The sequence below is a fragment of the Strongylocentrotus purpuratus genome, unplaced genomic scaffold (assembly GCF_000002235.5).
Source record: "Strongylocentrotus purpuratus isolate Spur 01 unplaced genomic scaffold, Spur_5.0 spur5_scaffold_13, whole genome shotgun sequence".
Lineage (NCBI taxonomy): Eukaryota > Metazoa > Echinodermata > Echinoidea > Camarodonta > Strongylocentrotidae > Strongylocentrotus > Strongylocentrotus purpuratus.
Window position 1 is genome coordinate 23,567,041 of NW_022145598.1, and position 22,058 is coordinate 23,589,098.

General features: G+C 36.5%; 1 protein-coding gene across 1 annotated transcript; it reads left to right on the forward strand.

Moving 5' to 3' along the window:
• The first annotated feature begins 1,635 nt into the window (after window positions 1–1,635).
• Window positions 1,636–14,922, forward strand: LOC105436667 (kremen protein 2-like). Its single transcript, XM_030983638.1, has 6 exons — window positions 1,636–1,716; window positions 3,042–3,287; window positions 8,646–8,726; window positions 12,810–13,109; window positions 13,635–13,869; window positions 14,838–14,922. The coding sequence occupies exons 3-6, from the start codon at window positions 8,657–8,659 to the stop codon at window positions 14,920–14,922; spliced, it is 690 nt and encodes a 229-aa protein (XP_030839498.1). The 5' UTR covers window positions 1,636–1,716; window positions 3,042–3,287; window positions 8,646–8,656.
• The last annotated feature ends 7,136 nt before the right edge of the window (window positions 14,923–22,058 follow it).

The following is a 22,058-nucleotide window of genomic DNA, read 5'->3' on the forward strand; positions in this document are numbered from 1 at the left end:
AAGTATGAATCTAAAAAGCAACACTTCAGTCCCTAAAAATGAATACATTGCTTAAATGATTAGATAGTAGAACTTGAGCAAAATCCGCTCACAAGCCATTACACATCAATTTGAATGAAGTTCGTTTTCCCCCTTCAAACTAGGCGATGATGTATTGATTTTGGGTGTACAAGCACATTTTTGAACGCTGTTTAATGGATGTATTTGCCTGAAATTATTTAATGAACAATGGAACAAACAAGAGAAAGAGAGAGAGAGAGAGAGAGAAAAGAGAGAGAAAATAGGATATATATATTTTTAAAGCGTACTATGAAAATTTGATACTGGAAATATATAAATGCAAATTATGTTTGTCATGAATAGGGTATAAAAGCAAAGGCACATTAAATTAAAAGAGGTGAGCACTTATTCTATTGCAGTAGGGGCGTTCGATCATCAGAAGGGGCACCTTTACGCAGGAGCACCGGTATCAAAAGTGAAGAGAAAGTAGTAAAGTATGTTGAAGCTTGAGGGAAAGAAGAAAAGTGTGACGTGAGAGACAGAGAGAGAGAGAGAGAAAGGGGGGGGGGGGATTTAAGGAAATAGTTTTGTTTTGCATTTGAATGTTATATTTTAAACAATAGATGGCGCTCGTGATAACAATTTTCTGAGTTATTGGTAGGTTCTTTCAAAATCGATGATAAGGACATATTATGAGGCCAATTCTAAATGGGTCCAGAAAATCACAGGAAGCCCCTGACGGCATGGTTGAAAACTAATCATTTCCAATCGTTGTTATATACTAGATTAATGTCTTTGTAAGGAGGATAATCGGCGCTTCGGGTGAAGCATTTTAAACAGCTGGCCTGGAATGGGTCGCACTTTAATTCAATGGAGACCCATTCAGGCGCGTACGCAGGGGGGGGGGGGGTGATTGGGGGTTGAACCCCCCTTTGCTTTTTTTAATTTTTTTTTATTTGTTTTAATTTTTAATAAAAAATAAATAAATAATAATAATACAAAAAATAGGCCAATGGCTGACCTAAAAAGGTGACCTTACCCCCCCCCCCCCACGGAGCAAAATGTCAAATTTTCAAATTTCGAGACAAAAAGAAAAGAAAAAAAAGTGACCTCTTACCCCCCCCCCCCCCCCCCCCCCCGAATTTGTTTGATAAAATTATGGGAATGCAAGCACTAATTTGCACAAGCAGAACTTTGTCAGTCCTTGCTCAATATTCCTGATTGTGGTGTCATATGAAAGGGCAGAACCTCAACTTTCCAGAAATGTGATTTTCTCGTTGAAATTCAGATACCGTCCGCCAAATGACTTTTTGGTTTCCTCTCTTCAAATTCATGTTAATCACTCATGCGTGAAATATGCATCATATGAGTTGCATCAAATGAAAGAGGAGGATCCAAGCTTTCCAAATATGTGTCATTTAGTAATTATAAATGTGACTAAGTTATGATAAAACATCTATAATTCTCGGTTTCGTTTTTTCTGGGACGCACTGTATATGACGTACAGCATTGCGTGTTCATTGTGTTTCAAGGACTTCCTCTCCCAAAGCAGGCTCTACTCTCACGAAGATCGGTTGCAAACAGAAACTAATAGTGCTAATATGAATTCAACTCCGTCATATATACGTCGGAATATGGCCGAAAACCTATATTCAACCGTGTCTTTACTGTTAATTGTCTTAGTCAGTCCCTGTCTGGCGATCTATACTATTTCAGGTAAGTTTGGACGAAATATGTTCGCAGATTGAATTATTAATTTGTAGCATTTATAGCAAATCATAAAGGACTATTGGTTGGTATAGCATTGGATGCAGATATGAGGAAGTATGGGAATGCATAGGCCCATTGTAAGCTATTTCTTTTTGTGTGTAAATTTTCAATGCTTTGTATTGAAGACAATATGTTTAGTTTTATTTTATTTTCAAGGGGAGCGAGAGGGTCTTATTTGCCTTACTCCTATAAGCGTGCTGAAGTAAGATATCCATGACATTCACTGTTCATTAGCTGTTAAGAAGTTGTGTTTCATCTGTCATTTACTTGAGGCGAAAAAGGCCTACATGTAGCTAGGCATATAAGTTACCGAAATGTCATTCTGTTGAACTTCAGGGGCGGTGATTTCTTGTTATGGCCGTGGGGGGGGGGGGGGGGGGGGGACACAATACATGTGTCATACCTCCGATATATACCTAAAAGACATTACATAATGTTACAGTTATGATTGTCATGCGATGGAGCATAGTGCCCGAGCGAGAAGATTTCCCGGTATCTTTTAAATAGTGTAAACGTTGCATTATCGCTTCAGAATCTAAAAATATGTTTCAGCCCTTACTCATCATAAGACTAAATTTTGTAAATGCACTTTTGTTTAAAGTTCCTGGCCGGGGGGGGGGGGGGAGGGGGACATGTGTCCCGCGGTCTCCCCGGGATCACCGCCATAGTCGATATATCTTTTCATCTTTTGCACTAGTGCACCTAGAGCACTTCATTTTAAGTTGATTTGGCGTTTTAAAATCTGTTATACCATAACATAATCATTATTACTATGATCATTATTAATATTATTATTATAATCATTATTTTACTTTCATTACTATTATCATCATTATTATCATTATTATTTTTGTCGTTACAAGGAAAACTGTAATTATTAATACCCTAGCATTGATTGTCAGGTACTCATTTAATACACTTAGATGGGTCCGGAGGTACTGTGGGCAAAACATAATGTCTAAGGATGCAAGCCCCGAGCAATGTTCGAACCTGGTATCTCTGGTATGAGATTTAAGAGCCTTCACCAATATACCACGGTGCTCCCGCTGCTACGTTTACAGATGGTTAGAACTAGTTTGTTGGCGCCTTGAGCATCCCCTTAGATGGATACGTGCGCAATATAAATGAAGCTATTATTATTATAATAATTAATATTATTGTTACTATTATTTAAAATATCATAATCATTATGATCAATATTATTATTATTATACAAACGAACGAATACACAACCTACTCTACAATAAGCATCATCTTAATAACTTTTGCAGACTACAGATTGATCACCAAAGATCGACCCAATGCCGGCATCGTTGAGGTTTTCCGCCATGACATCGGATGGGCGCCCGTTTGTGATAAAGATTGGAACTTCGAACTAGCAAGCATAGTTTGTGATCAGCTAAACTTCCCAGGAACTTCTCTACATCTAAAGACAGCGGCTTTCAACGACGATGGTGATGAGTGGCCGAAGTCAGTCACTAATAATACATCAACATATTTTACAGACTGTTCAGTTGGTAAGTGTAATATTAAACCTGTACAGTACCGACTGAAGAGAAATAGTTCACACAACAACAACAATGATGATAATGATAGCAACAGTAATAATAACGAGATGAATTCGTCACATGAAGACGAATGAGGTGGTCTGCTATTGTTACCAAAGTGGCATGTGGCCCCTTTTAGGTATTCGATAGATGATCTGTATATGATAACTGATAACTTACTAATCAAGCTCAAATTTCCGCCTGACTGCATAGATATACATAGACCAATTGTTGAACTGATGCAATACTGATGCAACATTGACGTCATTAGAGCTGATTTTGACTTATAATGAATTTCTAAAATAAGTTTCACTTTGATTGACAGTGCCGTATTAGAAAGATAGATCTAAACCGTCTGAACAACGTTTTGACGCACAGTAGACGTGACGTCCTTCGTATTTGTAGGGTTGATTGGGGCTTTTAAGTACTTTAATTGGACTAAGCTTCGACTTGGTTGACAGTGCCGTTTCAGAGATATAAACATAACGGCGAAACAATGTTTTGACGCACTGCTGAGGCGACTTTTCATGTGACATCATTCATATTCTCAGCGTGGATTAGAGCCTTTACGTATTATGAACGGGCTAATTTTCGACTATATTGACAGTGCCGTTTCGGAGACATAACGGCGGAACAAAATTTTGACGCGCTATTGACGCTATTTATAGGATTGATTAAGGCTGTTTAGTACTTCAAATGGACAAAATTTCAACTTGATTAACAAGCCGTTTTAGAGATATAGACATAGCCTCGGAATGACCTTTTTACGCAACGTTGCCGTGACGTAATTTATATCCATGGGCTTATTATGGGTACTTGTATTAAGAACTTTAAAAAGACCTATTTCAAGTTGATTCACCGTCCCGTTTTAGAGATACATGTATGAATATAGCGTCTGAATGACCTATTCAGATTATTTTATTGGTCCATATTTAAAAAAACCAGACAATTGGCTTCCACTGGTACAGTATATAACCAAAACAAATATGCATAATAAATAACATCGGTAAACAATTATTACATAATACGTCATATGAACATGAGGGCCAAACCAATAAATGGAACGATGCTCGTAGATAATGTAAACACAAACATCGTAGCCCGTAGCCTCCTACGATGTCTACGAAAAATCGTAGACTAATTCATCGTACGGCGCCCGGGGCAAATGTAATCCAGGCATTTCAACGGCTAATCGTCTTATTGTTCTGTTCGTGAATCTCTGGTTGTATTAAATTAGTAATTCTGAAGCTGGGCATCCGTGGTTTTTAGGTGTGAACAATTTGTAATTCTTACGTGTCTTAAAAAACCCTTTTAAATGGTAGTCAAAGTTGTCATAAGTTCCGCGGTGATGATCTCGTGACTCAAACGGATTATTAATATAAGGCACTGGTTTTTTTAACATATACCAAATGTGTCCACAATAGGGTCTGAAATGAAATCATGTTTACTCACTTCAAACATGTATTTTTAGGATCAGGACTATTCATATTTTTGAGAAATGCAAACTTTGGACCTTAATCTATCTCCTTATTTATTCACTAGATATGAATACTTTGAGTTTTTACAATTTCATTGTAAACTATAGCATATCTAATAACTGTGATATAAAACTCATTTGCTATTAACTTAACCAACAAATATGTTGGTCTTTAAGAATATGTTTCAGAGATTATTCATGCAAATTTTTGAGTTTCTATCTTGAAAAATACAGATTTTGTGTCCCTTGAAAGTGAAAAATAGCTCAAAATTAGGGTTTTGACAATAATTTTGTTTTATTTCATTAGGTAAAATGCTTTTTTCTTAGGTCAAACTTATTTTATTATAACAACTGATGATATAAGTTAAATACATACAAAAAAATTGGGGAACCAGTGCATTGCTAATAATTTTCATATGTCACACCACTGGTATTTCGGACGTTACACACTGTTAACATCATAACTTTATTCAAGTTAATTGCTTTTCTTTAGGTATTATTGACCTAAGTTACATTAATTGTTTGCAGAAAAATATTTCTTTAACATTTATTGAAAAACTTGTGCAGTTTTAATTAGTTTTGCTCATACACCTAGTTTGTCTTCATCAACTTCTCAATTTATGTAAGGTATACTGTTCATTTCAGGAACGTGTAGTTAAAAATGCTTATGTGATCTAACAAAGTGAAATATGGAGCTAATAGCAATTGTAGTCATCACAACTCCTAGAAAATTCAGTTACAAACATACTCTCTTTTGCAGGTTATGAACAACAGTGTAAAATATATGCTATAGTTTGTTTCGGATGTTACAAGATGTGAACATTTCAATCAGATCATCAATTTCTTCAAACTTTACAACATAGATGTTTAATCGGCTTGCTGTGTACTTTGCCTAAAACTAGATTCATGTAGTGTGTCATTCAATAATATCACTATCACATACATGTACAGTATGTACAGTGTAAGCAAAACATTACAAAAATACTTTTAACAAATAAAAGTATATAAAAGTATCCCCAGCCATTTAAGTAAAAAGAAATATGGGAATCCTAATTCATTGTACATCCCGATATTCTTGCATAAATTTGAGGAAGTTACTGTATCTTTAGGATCATGAAATGATCATTAACATGTACATTTTGTTTTGAGGGTCAAGCATTTGAAAAGTATTTGTACATAAGGCTAGTACATTTGAGGGTAGTTCATCCTATGAAAGGATAAAATTATGAATTAATTAATTTTGAAGAGGCTACACCTTATTTTTATGTTCATGCTTTAATTACCCCCATAAATTGGTAATCCATTTTCTTGTCATTTGGAAATTTGGCAGATCTACAGCTATGTCAACATTATGTTGTACAAGTTTCTATAATAGGTATCGGATACTGATTACTGATTTTTGTTTTATAATGGAAGCCTTTGTGCTCATCAATTGTACATGTATGCAACCAATGGGTGTGTCATGTAGTGTGCAAGCCAATTTCATTATTGCTTGATAAATTGTTATCATTATTAAGTGTAAATGCCAATTCCAGTTTAGGATAATGGCAGTATTAATCCTTTCTACATAGATTAGTTACATGTACTGAGTGCCCTTTTTAAAATGTATTTTCAGATGAAAATACATATTTCTCATAAATTTTTTAGAAAAACATTTTAATTTGCTTGATTTTATCAACTTCATATACCTGTATCATATCCATGTCATGACCATGCACACTGGGTATTGCTTAAGTGGGTGATTTTGATTTTTGTAACCTACCAGATAGTGTAAATTGACCATACAATCTTTGGTTATATGACATCATTTGGAACAACCTCTATAAAAATGAAAACCTCATGATTTGCAAACACACACCAATGTTTATAGCAAAAGGAGAGGTTGAACAAATGAAATTTGCTATTCTCACATCTATCATTGCCCCTCATTTGAACTAGTTAAAGTATGAAAATGTCTGTTAACAGTTTAATGTAACGTCCGCAACGTGCTAACAGCATACCAGAAAGTGCTGTTAAAGTGTCTGAATATTTGTTATGAGTCACTTTTGTTGAGATTTTTTCTGATAAATTACAATTAAGGATATACTGAAGCAGCCAGCCATGCCTTGCATCACAAAGTGTGGCTTCAATATTTTATGTTTTATAAGTCAATTTTGCAGAAAAGTTAGATAATTTACGGATTATTTGATTTTTGGCACCATATTTCTACACATGTTTATAATTAAATCTGAATAAAATCATCAAAATATTGTTTTAACAGGAGTGTCCATTGTGAAATGGTAACTTGCAGATATGATCGAAAATTAGGTGAAATTTGTCGACTTTGTGTTAACAATAAAATTGTGTAACGTCCGAAACACCATTCTTGTGATTACAAAAAATTAATGGATTTGAAAGACCTGATTTGTGTTTTGACTTGTGTTAAGACTTATAATAATTTATTTCATAATGATTTATTCACTCTAGATACCTTAAAATATGGATTATTATCATTTTATTGGTATTTTTTGTTTCGGACGTTACATTTGTTTCGGACGTTACAACTGTTAACGGAAAATTGGTTTTAACTATAAAATAGTATTGTAGTAATGTATTGCAAATTTCTTTGTTTTGGTGGGTAGCTGCCATGAGATGTTAACAAAATGTTATGATAGATATATCCTGCTGTTCATATATTTTCTGCTACTTCAACTTGAAAATTGTTTCGGACGTTACAAAACTGTTTACGGAAAATGAGACGACTTTTTCAAATTTTGAGTATATTTCTAATATAAGCGCTACTATAATTAAATTATATTTTCTTTTAATATAATCAATTGGAGCAACTAATAAATTCACTCAAACCATAAACAATCTCATTAATTTGTTGTTCTAGTGGGTTAAATGAGGGTCTACATTGTTTACGGAAAATGTAACGTCCGAAACGCCATTTTCAATTGCACTTTTCCATTAAAATAGGGGAGTTGATTCAGATTACTGTTAAGTTTCTTTAAGATCCACTCATGCTCATTAATTATCAATAGAAAAAGAACATATTGTTTGTGGCTATATATTTTTTTCAGCTCCGACCAAAATGGCATGTCAATTTTGTTTCAAAATTCCGTAAACAATTTGCTGTTCAGGGATACCTCATGCGCATAAAGCAACGATGAAAATTTTTCGTTAAGCTATGGGAGGTTAACCTAGGTCCATGCTTCTAGAAAAAGTTAATACTGATTTCTAGTTCTTTATCATTTGGAAAGTTTCAGGCTCTCAAAGGGCCATTTAGGTATTTGGTCATAGTTAAAAAAAACCAGTGCCATAAGCTGGCCATCCGTGGTTTTTAGGTGTTAAAAATTTGTAATTCTTACGTGTCTTAAAACACCTTTTTAAATGGTTTCAAAGTTACCATAAGTTCCGAGGTGATGATTTCGTGACTCAAACTGAATATTAATCTTTGGTGTGAATCTGTGTTTTTTTAGGTGTGAAAAATGGATGGTTATTTTCTTTTTTTGCTCAATATGGATATTTTTTTGGAAAAATCTTAGGCTGGAATATTAGTAGAGGTGTATTCATGTTTGAAAGGTTATCTTTAGTTGGATTGGGGAGCCCTTTGATAGTCGTAAAGGAATAAACATGGTATCAAATTGTTCGGAAAAATATGGGAAATATTATGAAAGGAAAAATAAAGACGATTCTATGTTGCGTACGGCCATGATGAACGAAATGGCCTGAAATGTATGGAAATTGAAATATGAATAAGAAAATTCTGACAAATTAAGAGGGGATCTGTCAATGACAGACCACCTAATATTGATAATAATGATAATGATGATGATAATGATAATAACAATACATTTTTCATTTTTCAGCTGAGACAAACATGGAATGTGGTACGTCTATCGGGTCTTACTGTGATTTCGATTATCATATCGGAGCTGTTTCTTGCAAAGGTAACTATGAATGTTGCAATGTTTGGTTATCATTTCAAGTTAACACTTTAATGGGCATGCATGCTTGTATTGTTGTAGGTGCTGATTTTCAAAATATTTGTTTCCCACATGATTATTCTTGGCACTGGTTAATACTTTTATAGTGGCGGAATAATATACGAATATTCACATATGGATGGATATCTGTCTTGATAAATAGTTTTTGTTTGTACCTCTGACACTTGGAGGTCAACTGGGCTCTGTGGGGGGGGGGCATCTGTTCTTACTTATTTAATTGGTCAAAAATACTCTTCAACACCGTTCTTTTCAATATCACATTTGTGCAGATGATATTCAAATACTCACTTCGTTCAAACCGAACCAAAGCAATACAGCCAGCTCTATCCATAATCACGAGGCCTTTGTATACAGGATGTTCATAATTGGTTAACTGAAAATCAAATTCATCGAGACTATATCTTACTAACTGTGAATTTGTATTGTATTTTGAAAATACTCTGTTAAAAAAAAAAGGTATCTTTAACTGCCTTAATCCTTGCTGGCCACAATATTGATGTATCTCATGTATGACGTAACATTGGCGTTGTTTTATACTCAAACTTAAAGATAAGGTTGATTTCTGGTCATGCGATTGCAATGTTAAAAGGGAAGGTGTGGAATGGATCAGAAAAAGCTGATCATGTAGCATGTACATATTGGTGTGTACTGCAAGGTTTTGGAGTCATCAAAATCATGATAAATTGGCCCAGTCTTGGTAAAGTAACAAGCACTGTACACAGAAAGATGTATATGAGACTACATATATGGTGACGGGGCTACTTACCTTGATTTCCTTATCTTTCTATGCTCATTTCTCAGCCAGTATACATTTTCCACCAAAGTTGTTTGGCAAATGACATTTATTTATAATCTTGAACATTCAGTGTAAGTTTCGTTTGATGCTGTGAGAATTCATTTTTCAATTTTTACCAGAACTCAAGTTTATCTTTAAAAACAATGTCTCTACAAATGTAATACGTCTCTAAATCAGTTCGGTATTAGTTATGTAACTTAGGATTCATACTTGAAAACCTATTCGCAGTGCCACAGAGAGGATTACCCATGATTTGATTTCATCCTAGATTTTTAGAAATGCTCTCGTTCATGAGCGAACGCATTGTTTTTCAAAATTCTTTTGCTTTTATTTCATTGTGTCCACTGCTCTGCTCCACAGTACAACATTACTTTGCTAAATCAGTACATTCGTTCATATTCTTTTCGCATTCAAAAACTCCGGATTCCTTGTTCTTCCTAAGCTTAATACTAAGTGGGGTTGGGTGGGGGCCTTCGATTTTGATTACTCTCCTTCGAGAGCTTCTTAATAGCTGATCAGTTGAAGTGTTTACATAGTAATATCAAAACGTATTTGTTTAATTCGGCATATTATTTCTTGTTATTTTATGTTTGTATGTTATGCAACGCTTTCAAATGATCTCTTCTTCAAAAGTTCGATTTGAGCATTTGCTTTCTAGTGGATTAGGCGCCTTACAAATCTCACATATTATTATTATTTAAACATCAATAATCAAAGGAGACAAATAAATGCTACTACAAGTTACATTTATGTAGTGCTAATTACAACTGGTGTTTCTACGCGCTGTAGTTATGATTACCCCCAGCATATCCAATCTACCATAATGCCGGGATTTACATCATCTACGTGGAAAATGGCAAAATAACGTAGATTGATGTGTTAGAAAATGACATTAAGTGCCGTGACAGGGATTTGAACTCCGTACATGTGCTTCATAGACCGGGGACTTATCCGCTCGACCATAAACTCTTCATCATACAGTGTATAATTACATAGGAAGAAAAAAAATGTTGTGGAATAACTCTAACAGTAACACATTTATAACCAGGCACGGATCCAGGGGGGGGGGGCGAGCGGGCCCTGCCCCCCCCCCCCGCAAAAAAAAAAAAAAAAAAGGAAAAGAAGGGAAAGTGAAAGAGGAGAGAAAGGGAAAGAAAGAAGAGGAAGACGAAAAGAGAAGGGGAAGAAGGAGATCGGGGGTGGGGCGAAAGGGCCTTGCCTCCCAGGCTGTTGAACCCCCAACCCCCCCCCCCCCCCCCCCCAATCGAAAAATTAAGAGAGAAGTAAGAAAAGGGAAAGAAAAAAGGAAAAGAGGAGATATGGCGTACTGATAGGGGGGGGCGGTCCCCCCAAATCGGAAGAGGACGTAAGAAGAAAAAGGAGCAGACAAAGAACATCTTTGAAATTCAGACAAGAATTAAGAGTATAGAGAACTGTATACAACGCATCGTCTTCTTTCTCAAATAATTTAATGAAACGTCAAAGCTTCGCGCAGGAGGGGAGGGTGGGGGCTGAATTCAGACAAGGAATAAGATTCGAGAACGGTACAGCGAGTCGTCTTCTTTCTCTCATAATCTTATGAATCGTCAAAGCTTCCGCGCTTCGCGCGGGAGGGGGGAACCTGAATTCAGACGAGGATTCAGAGGCGAGAACTGTACAACGAATCGTCTTCTTTTGGTAATACGAATCTTTCATGATTTAATGAAACGTAAAAGCTTCGCGCGGGATGGAGGGGGAACTAAATTCCGACGAGGCTTATTTTCGAGAACGGTACAACGAATCGTCTTCTTTCTCTAATGATTTAATGAATATTAAAAGCTTTCGCGCTTCGCGCAGGAGGGGGGAACCTGAATTCAGACGAGGATTCAGAGGCGAGAACGGTAATACGAATCTTTAATGATTTAATGAAACGTAAAAGCTTCGCGCGGGATGGAGGGGGAACTAAATTCCGACGAGGATTATTTTCGAGAACGGTACAACGAATCGTCTTCTTTCTCTAATGATTTAATGAATATTAAAAGCTTCCACGCTTCGTGCAGGAGGGGGAACCTGAATTCGGACAATGATTAAGAGTCGAGAACTGTACAACGAATCGTCTTCTTTCTCTCATAATCTTATGAAATGTAAAAGCTTTCGCGCTTCGCGCGGGAGGGGGGGGGGGGGAACCGAATTCAGACGAGGATTAAGAGTCGAGAACGGTACAACGAATCGTCTTCTTTCTGTAATAGTTTAATGAAACGTCAAAGCTTCCGCGCTTGGCGCAGGAGGGGGGGGGGAGGACTGAATTTAGACAAGGTTTAAGAGTCGAGAACGGTACAACGAATCGTCTTCGTTCTCTAATGAATTAATGAATCGTAAAAGCTTCCACGCTTCGCGCGGAAGGGGTAAAACTGAATTCAGACGAGGATTAAGTGTCGAGAACTGTACAACGAATCGTCTTCTTTCTCTAATGATTTAATGAAACGTAAAAGCTTTTGCGCTTCGCGCGGGAGGGGGGGGGGGACCTGAATTCAGAGTTGAGAACGGTACAACGAATCGTCTTCTTTCTTTAATAGTTTAATGACACGTCAAAGCTTCCTCGGGAGGGGGGAATGAATTTAAACAAGGATTAAGAGTCGAGAACGTTGCAATGAATCGTCTTCTTTCTCTAATGATTTAATAAATCGTAAAAGCTTCCGCGCTTCGCGCGGGAGGGGGGGGGGGGGGGACTGAATTTAGACAAGGATTAAGAGTCGAGAACGGTACAACGAATAGTCTTCTTTCTCTCATGATTAAATGAAACGTAAAAGCTTCCGCGCTTCGCGCGGGAGGGGGGAGAATCTAAGTTAGACAGCACCACCTGTGCGCTTAGAAACATCTGTATAAAGCGCCCTATAAATGTTATTATTATTATTTTATTATTATTAAATTCAGACGAGGATTATTTTCGAAAACGGTACAACGAATCGTCTTCTTTCTCTTATAATTTAATGAAACGTCAAAGCTTCCGGGTTTCGCGGAGGAGGGAGGGGGTAACTCGCCCCCCTCCCCCGCATTACGTCACTGTTGGTCACCGTTACGTACCAATATTTGGCTCGCATAATTTCAAATGTTGGCCCCCCCCCCCCTAAGAAATCCTGGATCCGCGCCTGTTTATAACATGAGGGTTACATTTGAAAACTAGCTAAATGTTGTGGGTCGGAAGTGATTATTATCACCATTTTTAGCATCTTATTTTTTCTTTAATTCAGAACCAGGATATCTTGGATGTTTCAGTGATTATAACAATCATTTTTGGCCCGGCAGAGATCGTGTGTTTTCCAATGATTCCCGTTACTATGAATATCTCACGATTGACATGTGCATCAACGCATGCGAGGGGGACGGATCCTTCTACGCAGGTGTAGAATTCGGGTACGAATGTTTCTGCGGAGGACAAGATGAAAACCTTGTCAAATATGGAAACGCTTCGGATGGGGAATGTGATAACATTTGTACGGGAGATCGCCTTGAATCATGTGGGGGCTCAGATTTTATCGGCATCTACCAAGGTAAAGGCAGGAGTGATTCTCGATTTGTTTAATATATTTTTTATTGGGGGGGGGGGGGGGCACTCTTGGGGAGGGATTTTAGGGGCCCGGAGGGTGTTGTGTGTTTTTGCATTTCATGTGTCTCGCGATTTGTCTTTGCTATAAAAATAAAAAAATCAAAAAAATCTAAAGATACTGCTAAAGCTGATCTTGAGGCGTTGTTAAGTTAGTTATTAATGATCCTTGAAATACTAATGTTAACAATGCATGACAACAATTATTTAAAGGAAATAATCCCATCTCCAATAAATTTCTTCATTTTTGGACAACGTTGCCTGCAAAAACCTATAGTATTAAATAGAAACAAATTTCTTAATGTACTTTTTAATTTCTTGTCACTGAATGGCTTTAAATGAAATTTCGATTTTCTCTAATTGAAGTTATCGAGCTTATTCATGATGTTTGTCTAGTTTTCGCACATGTTATATTGCTAAAAAATCTCGATATATGACATTATTCGGTGTCATTCTAATTTGTGTTTCTAAGTTGGCCTAGGTGTCTGCGAAGACCCTGGTACCCCTCAAAATGGATTCAGGTACAAGGAAACCGGCTCTCTGCGCTACGGCAGCAAGATATATTTTAACTGCTCCGACGAGTTCACACTAGAAGGACCTGACGTCATCCAGTGCGTGCAGATGTACGGTCGCAGAGAAGATGTTAGTATTGCTCACAGCACCCATGCCGTTATGTGGAACCAAAGTCTTCCAAAATGTACAGGCAAGTAATCATTTTTATTTAAATAATATTTTGTTTCGCAAAAGGTTTGTATGTCAATTACCATGAAAATATAGATTCTGTTTAATCTAGAAGTGACTTTTAAAGTGTTCATTTGCGATCATCAAAACATGTTTTGCTCTTGATGGGAGGTGTTCCATACCCGGTGGGGGGGGGGGGGGTACTCACATATGAAGACATACGGGGGTTTACCTCTCTAATAGGCCACTTTTTTCACACAAAAAGTTCATGCCGTTATAAACTGTTTTTTTAAATATGAGCTTCAAATATAACTTCTAGAAAGAGACATCGCAGTTTAAAGATCGGGTGAAATCCAATAATAAGTTAATACCAGGGCTGCATACAACTCATATTTTGTTATTCAAACATCTAAATATATTTCTTAGATTTTCATATATTAAAAAAAAATAAAAAATCCAGATCTCATCCATCTTGTGACATCATCTGTCAATCATTAATCTGAACAATTTTTGTATATAGCGCTTATCACCATTCAGTCCCTATACGCTTTAAACAAAATTAGAACAAAAAAAAATATAAATTTTTATCTAAAAAGATTTAAAATATTTTGTGTTCATTAAATTTAAATTTGAAAAATTCAATTCAATTAAAAAAAATATATAAAAAAATAATTAAAAAAAAAAAAAATCACATTTTTTTCCAACTACCAAATAGTACTCCCAAATAGTACTCTCATATAGTGCTTTCTAAAAATAGTTCAAATATTTCTGGTCATGTGACGAGCTCTCAACTAATCAAAAGCCAACAAATTTTTGATGCAGGATATAATACAATATATCGAAAATACAATTCAAAGCAAATACTAAGTCAAGTAATCTTGAAAACTGTTGGTGAAAAATAACTTTTAGTCCGTTTTTCGGATTGGCCAATATATATAATATTATAAACATCTGTATTTACCATTGCATCATGTTTATTTACCATGATGTTCAGGATTCAGTTCGACTACACCCTCTTCTGCGACTACCACGGGCGGAGGGCAAGCTATAAACCAATTACCATTCAGTGGGACAACTGACCCAGCGCAGAGTGGTAAGTAAATTCTCATTACGTCACAGTCCCTGTATGATTGTGATAAAATGGATGCAAATGAAATGGTTGCATGCAAATATTTCATAAAAAGTGAAAAACTAAAGAATGAAAATGATTAATACAATTGTATTTCATGATAGCCTCAAATACCACACATCATAAAGGCATACGTTAGGTTAAGTTGCTTGCAACTATTTGAGTCTATATACTCGGTTTGATATCTTTTTATACTAGTAGGCCTATATAAAGCAGTGTAAAACTAGAAAGGAACGGGCCTTGTCTCCAAAATTGTCAATTTTACTCATGAAATGTTTCAAAATATGAGACAGATGCACACACCGACCACTAATATGTTCAGTGGGCTATGCTAGTTTATTCACCTTAATATTCAGGATTCAGTTCGACAGCACCTTCTTCTGTGACTTCCAAGGGGCAGACAAGTGACATGACTGGGTCAGAGCAGCAGAGTGGTAACTGAATTCTCATTACGTCATCATTCCTGCAGGATCATGTTAAAATGGATACAAATGAAATAATTGCATGCAAATATTTTAGCAGTGGGTAAAATGCCAAAAATAAATAGCCCTCAAGGGAAAGGCAGGTGTGGGATTGTATATATCTTGTTTACAGGTTTTTGTACACATTTTGTTTTTATTTCTCTTACCTTCATTTTGTTAATGTCTCCCTGCAATTCGTGGGGGGGGGGGCATGCCCCATGCCCCCTAGCAACTTCACTGGTATTCGAAATAACTCTGGGCTATAGCAGTGGTAGCCTTTAATAGAGAAGGCCTTGTGTCTGATAATGATATTGATAGTTGACGCCGAGCGACTAAAAAGAGACTAATCGCGAAAACCCGAGTGAACGCCATCATCTGGAGCGAGTGGCGTCTCATGGGTAACGCCCAACGAACTCTTGAAATTCGATGGTAACGCCACTCGATTGAGCGTTCACCCCGGGTCTCTTGATCTCTCTTCATCGCCGGCTAGACTCTTCCCAGTCATTGATTGGCGTGGACAAGAGCCCGAGTCACGAGGCCTTGTCAAAAGGCTATAGCAGTGGTAACTAATTGTCATTTAGAAAGTTCTTGTGACTCATACCGGCTAGATATTACGGAAATTCCTGTAAGTCTTCCTTCCATGTACTCTGAAATACAAACAAATTGTATCACGCTAATAAAACTTTCCTGTTTTTTTCCTAGGTCATCAGGTTATCATATATAGCAGTATTGGCATCGTCTGTGGCCTCCTCCTTATCACCATAGCCATCATTGTCGTGGTCGTTATTCGCAAAAGACGTAAAAGGTGAAGCTTATTATTATAGTGTCTCATAATAGTTTAAGCTCTACATGTTTTTACACGTCATGATGTGCAGATTTGCACTGCGGCGAATTATAGCCTACCTATATTAGATAAACTCATTCTTACCTTTAAAGATAAACTTGACTTCTGGTTAAAAGAAAAGAAAAGGAATTCTCACAGAATCAAAAGAAAAACTTACACTGAATGTGCAAGATTAAAATAAATGTCATTTGCCAAACAATTTTGGTACAAAATGTAAACTGGCTTGGTAATGAGCATAGAAACATAAGAAACTCAAGGTTAGTAGGCCCGACACCATTTTGTGTAGTCCCATATAAATTTGTCTGTGCACAGTGCTTGTTACTTTACCAAGACTGGGCCAAATTTATGATGATTTTGATGACTCCAGAACCTTGCAGTACTCACCAATACTTGCATGCTACATGATCAACTTTTGTTCTGATCCATTCCACACCTTTTCTTTCACAATGCAATCGCATAACCAGAACTCAACTTTATCTTTAATCTTGGAGCAAAATAATAGATCGTGCACTCCTTTAAACCAATATGTTGCATACATTTTGTTTAACACACAATCCCTCTTTGTCACATTTCCGATCTAACAGGCAAGTAATTTCATTTTGATTGTAATAGAATCTATTGTTTGTTAACCATTACTTGAAGAAATTTGGTTGAAAAATGATAGTTTATGATTGTCAGAATTTTTTTGAACTCGTACCCCCCCCCCCCCCCCCCCCACTTTAAAAAAAAATAAAAATACCAGAATCATCCACTGAGTAGATGTGACCATACAATGCAGAAATTAATCTCGTCTGTCTCTTGTTATATCGGTGTAGAAACATTCATCACTTTTTATTAAGCCTTTATTAGGGATCACATTACAATGTCAATTTCCGCCGTTATTGTATAAGACAATAGTTTCATCGAGTGCAACAATAACACAATATAATGTACCACAAAAGCATAGGCCTAGACTTCGGGGGAAGGGGGTGTTAGGGTGCGCAGCATTATAGCCATACCCCCTACTCATCCGCTAAAAGAAGAAGAAGAAGAAGAAGAAGAAGAAGAAGAAGAAGAAGAAGAAGAAGAAGAAGAAGAAGACGAAGAAGAAGAGGGAGAAGAAGGAGGAGGAGAAGGGAAAGGAGGAGGAGGACGTAAAGAAGAATAGAAGAAGGAAAATGATAAAGATAAAGAAGAAGAAGAAGAAGAAGAAAAAGAAGGAGAAGAAGAAGGAAAAAGATAAAGATAAAGAAGAAGAAGAAGAAGAAGAAGAAGAAGAAGAAGAAGAAGAAGAAGGAGGAGGAGGAGGAGGAGGAGGAGAAGAGAAGAAGAAGAAGAAGAAGGAGAAGAACCAAAAAAAGAAGGAGAAGAAAAGAATGAAAAAGACAAAGAAGAAGAAGGAAAAGAAGGAGGAAACAAAACCTCAGCCACCGAACTTGGTTGGTTAAGACCTTTCAGTTTAACCCAGCCTTACCCCAGTATACTCTATGGCGGCTTTGTGTGTCAACCTCGTCTGTGCGGCCTCCGATTCTCCCCCCCCCCTCCCCCATGTTCGACTTGTTTGGCCACGCCAGTGCAGAAAGTGAAACTCTAATAACATAGGACAGAATACCGGGATGTAAATGAAAGAGGGTTTTTTCCCTCTTCAAATTACCACAGGAAGAGCCTTGGTTGATTTTGGAAAATGCATTCCGGTTCTAAGAATAATGTTTATGTTTCGCTGATCGAAAGGTTAATACTACCATAGGTTTAATCGTATATTATTACTGCCAATGGTTTCATTGTATTAAGTTCCTTGTCATGCTTGTGTATCAATCCCACACGATTATCCCGCGATCTGAATTTCGAATAAATGGCCATTCATGTACATTTGATATGAACCTAAACAAACATCTTCTTCTCCGATTTAGGTTATAAATAATGATAAGAATACTAACAATAGGAATATTAGTGCATTTAACCACTGATGGATAATAATTATCATTTTTTCAACTAAATCCATCTTATATCACGACCTTCTGAATTTCTTTGTCATAACCGTGGATTTATCGGGAATTGTTCGTGTCTCTCTCCGCGGGGAAAATTCCAGGAGAGCTGAATGTCTAGATCCTACTGCTCCTGACATCAAGCCCGAATCTCGTAACCATGGCAACGGAGGAGGTAGTCCTCTGATCTCGAGGGGAGACGGAGAAGGAGACCTCTTCGTACTAACCGACTTGACCGGCCATTCGCAAACCGCGGGAGAAAACCATTACGTGGACGGCAACGACGAGCAACCGCCAACGCATCCCGGATCGATGGACAGACCGGGAATTACCAGAGGTGCTGTCGGATATGAATCCATTCGGTTGCCATCCGCGGATAGTGCACTGAACGGACCGGGGGGAATACCGGGTGAGGTTCCGGTGGACGGGGCGATAGACCTCTATGCGAACACGGAGTTCCACGATGTGCCAACTAACTTAATTGATAATGAACTGTACGGGTAGTAAGAATCGTGAATGCATCCGAATACATTCATGGGTTGGTGAGGTTGTGCGACACTGGGTCAATTATTGCTCTGCGGTAATTCCTACATTACCTAAATTACTACTTTCAAGCCTTGACCCAATATTTTACCTTACCCGAACCATAATCCGCGTCCTAACCCAAACCCTATCCTAAAACAATATTGCTCCCCTAATCCTCACACTGTCAACGAAATAATGTTTCTGTGTCAACTTTTCAGTCTTTGTCATAATAGTTTTACACTCCTGTATTTATTTTATTCATTACATTTATCATTATCATCATTATCATCATCATCATCATCATCATCATCATCATTCTCATCATCATCATCATCATCATCATCATCATCATCTTCATCATCATCATCATTCTCATCATCATCATCATCATCATCATCTTCATCATCATCATCATTCTCATCATCATCATCATCATCATCATCAATTTTTGTATATTTCACCCATGCTTTCAATTAATTGCCCATTCTGCTTGATAGATTTATTTGGGGCTGTCATAATTTCAAGCATTTTACTTTCAATGGCAGACCTTCTTCCATTAATAATTGTATAAAGCTTGATAAAATATGATACTTTGACACTAATTATATATGTTTTTCTTTTTATTGTACTAATTATGTACATTTGCTTATTTATGACTCATTGTCAGAAAGTACCTTTTGGCATTTTAGTTTTGTTGTGTTACCTAAAATTGTTTATATGTATATAGAATGCTGAATAAATCAAATCAAATCAAACGAAATAAAGCACTAAGAACTTGTCGATTGAGAAGTGCCTTTAACTCTCTTTAAGGCGTATGATGGTGCCCATCAAGCACGGTCAAAATTGTATGCATATAAATGATATCTTCACATCATGTAGCCACTAAAAGATAGAATAAGACAATTTAAATATGTTAGTACATGAATTAATAAGTTCACTTGAGCATTCCCACTATATCACCTTTATTATTTAACTCAAATTCAGCCCATTCAAATTGCTATTCGTGTGTTTTCCTGTTTTTAAATATTGCCGGCCAAATAGTTTACGGTACAAGTAGGCTGGCTATAACGTATGTTGAAAGGTAGTTATGCATGTCTGATTTGTTTCCTTGTGAGATAATTCCGTTAATAAATTGTTCATAGTTTATATAGCAGCTTTAAAGTGCGTCTCGTGACGATTTATGATAATCCATCTTGACATGTACAGACTAAACTTGTACAATTTTGCTATTGTTGTTTTAAAATTGATATGGTGCTCACTTATATGACCCTTGTGGAATATATATCAAACATCAAACAAATATCAAACTTCATCTCTTCACGAAAGGAATGTAAAGAGAGCTCTTGACATTCGAGATATCTGTGAAGTGGTTATTCTTTAAACTTTTGGTTCTATTGTATGAAATGTTCATTATAACTGTAGTGTGGAGTGTTAGTAAATGCTATGTACTCGTGGTATTTCGGGAAACGGGTGTGTTTCTTGTACATCTTAATCTAGGTCGCTGATATCAGATCAATATCTTGTTTTATTTAAAGTGTACCTTTCTTTTCATTACTCTCTCTCTGTGATTCATTCTTTCTTCTTCTCCTCCTCATTCTTCTTATTTGCCTTCTTTTTTCCCCTGCTTTTTCTTTTTTTTCTTCTTCTTCTCTTCTTCCTCTTCTTCTTCTTCTTCTTCTTCTCCTTCTTCTTCTTCTTCTTCTTCTTCTTCTTCTTCTTCTTCTTCTTCTTCTTCTTCTTCTTCTTCTTCTTCTTCTTTTTCTTCTTCTTCTTCTTCTCCTCTTCATATGTTAACATATACAAATCCTAAATAGACAAAGTAACGTAAATGTGTGGGCTGAACTGTGATTAAGCATCGTACAGTTATTGCTTACAATTAATCATATGAGTAGACGAGTATTGGTCCCACTAATATTTTATGTTCGTGTCGAAATTGAAACTAATATCTATCAATTTTAATATCTTCGGATATAATATTGCTTTGTCAGCGGACGTTAGCAGGATGCTGAATTTCCCGTTTTAAAAAGGTTGCTCTTCACAGAAATGTATCGGGGAATTGATTCGACCAAAATGTTAAAGGGGTAGTTCAACAAAAAAATAGATGAATATAATGTTACAGCATAGCAACAATGTCGTAATTACAGCAACCTTGACTCCATTATAAGATTTTAAGAAACCAAAATCTATTTCTAATCGATATCCTTACTCGTGCAATTATTTCAAATTGGCAACGCTGCGATGTCAATTGCGACCCCTGATGAAATGTGTTTTGTAAATTTTTGTTTGTGTGTGTGACTATACATTTTGTATTGGCGAGGAAGCAACTTTGACAATACATGAGGTAGTTTGATGAAAAAATAGATGCACTTTTTGATTCGCTATATAAAAACACTAAGTATGAAATGTATCTTTGTCGCGAGAATGATTATGCAATGGAACAGATTCGTACATGACTTCGTTGATTTTGCTAGAAGGAGATATCAGAGACTAATTTCTTGGTGATCTATTTCAACGTATTTGTTCAATATTATATTAAGTGCATAACTTTAAAGCATGTACATGTATATAGCAATTAAATTGCTATAATCGGATTCTTTGAAAGTAAATTTTACTTTCAAAGAATCCGAAATAGATATCCCACCAGTTGTTGTATAGTAGCACTACTAGAACACTTTTATTTTACGAGAAAAGGATATTTCACGAACTTTGTATTAGTTTTTAAAAAGTTTGAAATAAAATCGATATAATAACGTGTAATGTTCTATATTGCGATAATGTTTGGTACGTAGTACATGTAAGTTCACTAAGACAATGTAGAACACAAATTGAGCGAGCACGGTTCTTGAGAGAGAGAGAGAGAGAGAGAGAGAGAGAGAGGGGGGGGGAGAGATAGATAGGTAGAGAGGGAGGGAGAGAGAGAGAAAGAGAGAGAGAGAGAGAGGGAGAGGGAGGGAGAGAGAGAGAGAGAGAGAGAGAGGGAGAGAGAGAGAGAAAGAGAGGGGTAGGCTCGGGCGAAGAGATGTAAGGTGTAAAACGTAACGAAGGCTTTAATGTAAAATTAAAAGGTGAGAGGGATTGAATAAAGAATAAATATATAGAATGAGGAAAAGAAACAAAATAAAGGAAGGGCACATAATATACAAACTTAATTAACTTCAAGGCAGCCAGCAGAAAAAATTAAATTTCCTTGTACAAGATTTACTCGTAGGTGGGGGTATTTTACTCAACATGCTCAAAAGACAACATTATCTACATTGTCAACCATCATGACAATGGGATACTTTTAATTAAT

What these genes read in the sequence shown, in the direction of transcription:
- LOC105436667 (XM_030983638.1), top strand. Translation starts at nt 8,657, where the DNA reads ATGGAATGTGGTACGTCTATCGGGTCTTACTGTGATTTCGATTATCAT. An exon ending in TTTTATCGGCATCTACCAAG is followed by an intron (nt 13,110 to 13,634) that starts GTAAAGGCAGGA and finishes TGTGTTTCTAAG; the next exon opens with TTGGCCTAGGTGTCTGCGAA. An exon ending in CTTCCAAAATGTACAGGCAA is followed by an intron (nt 13,870 to 14,837) that starts GTAATCATTTTT and finishes CATGATGTTCAG; the next exon opens with GATTCAGTTCGACTACACCC.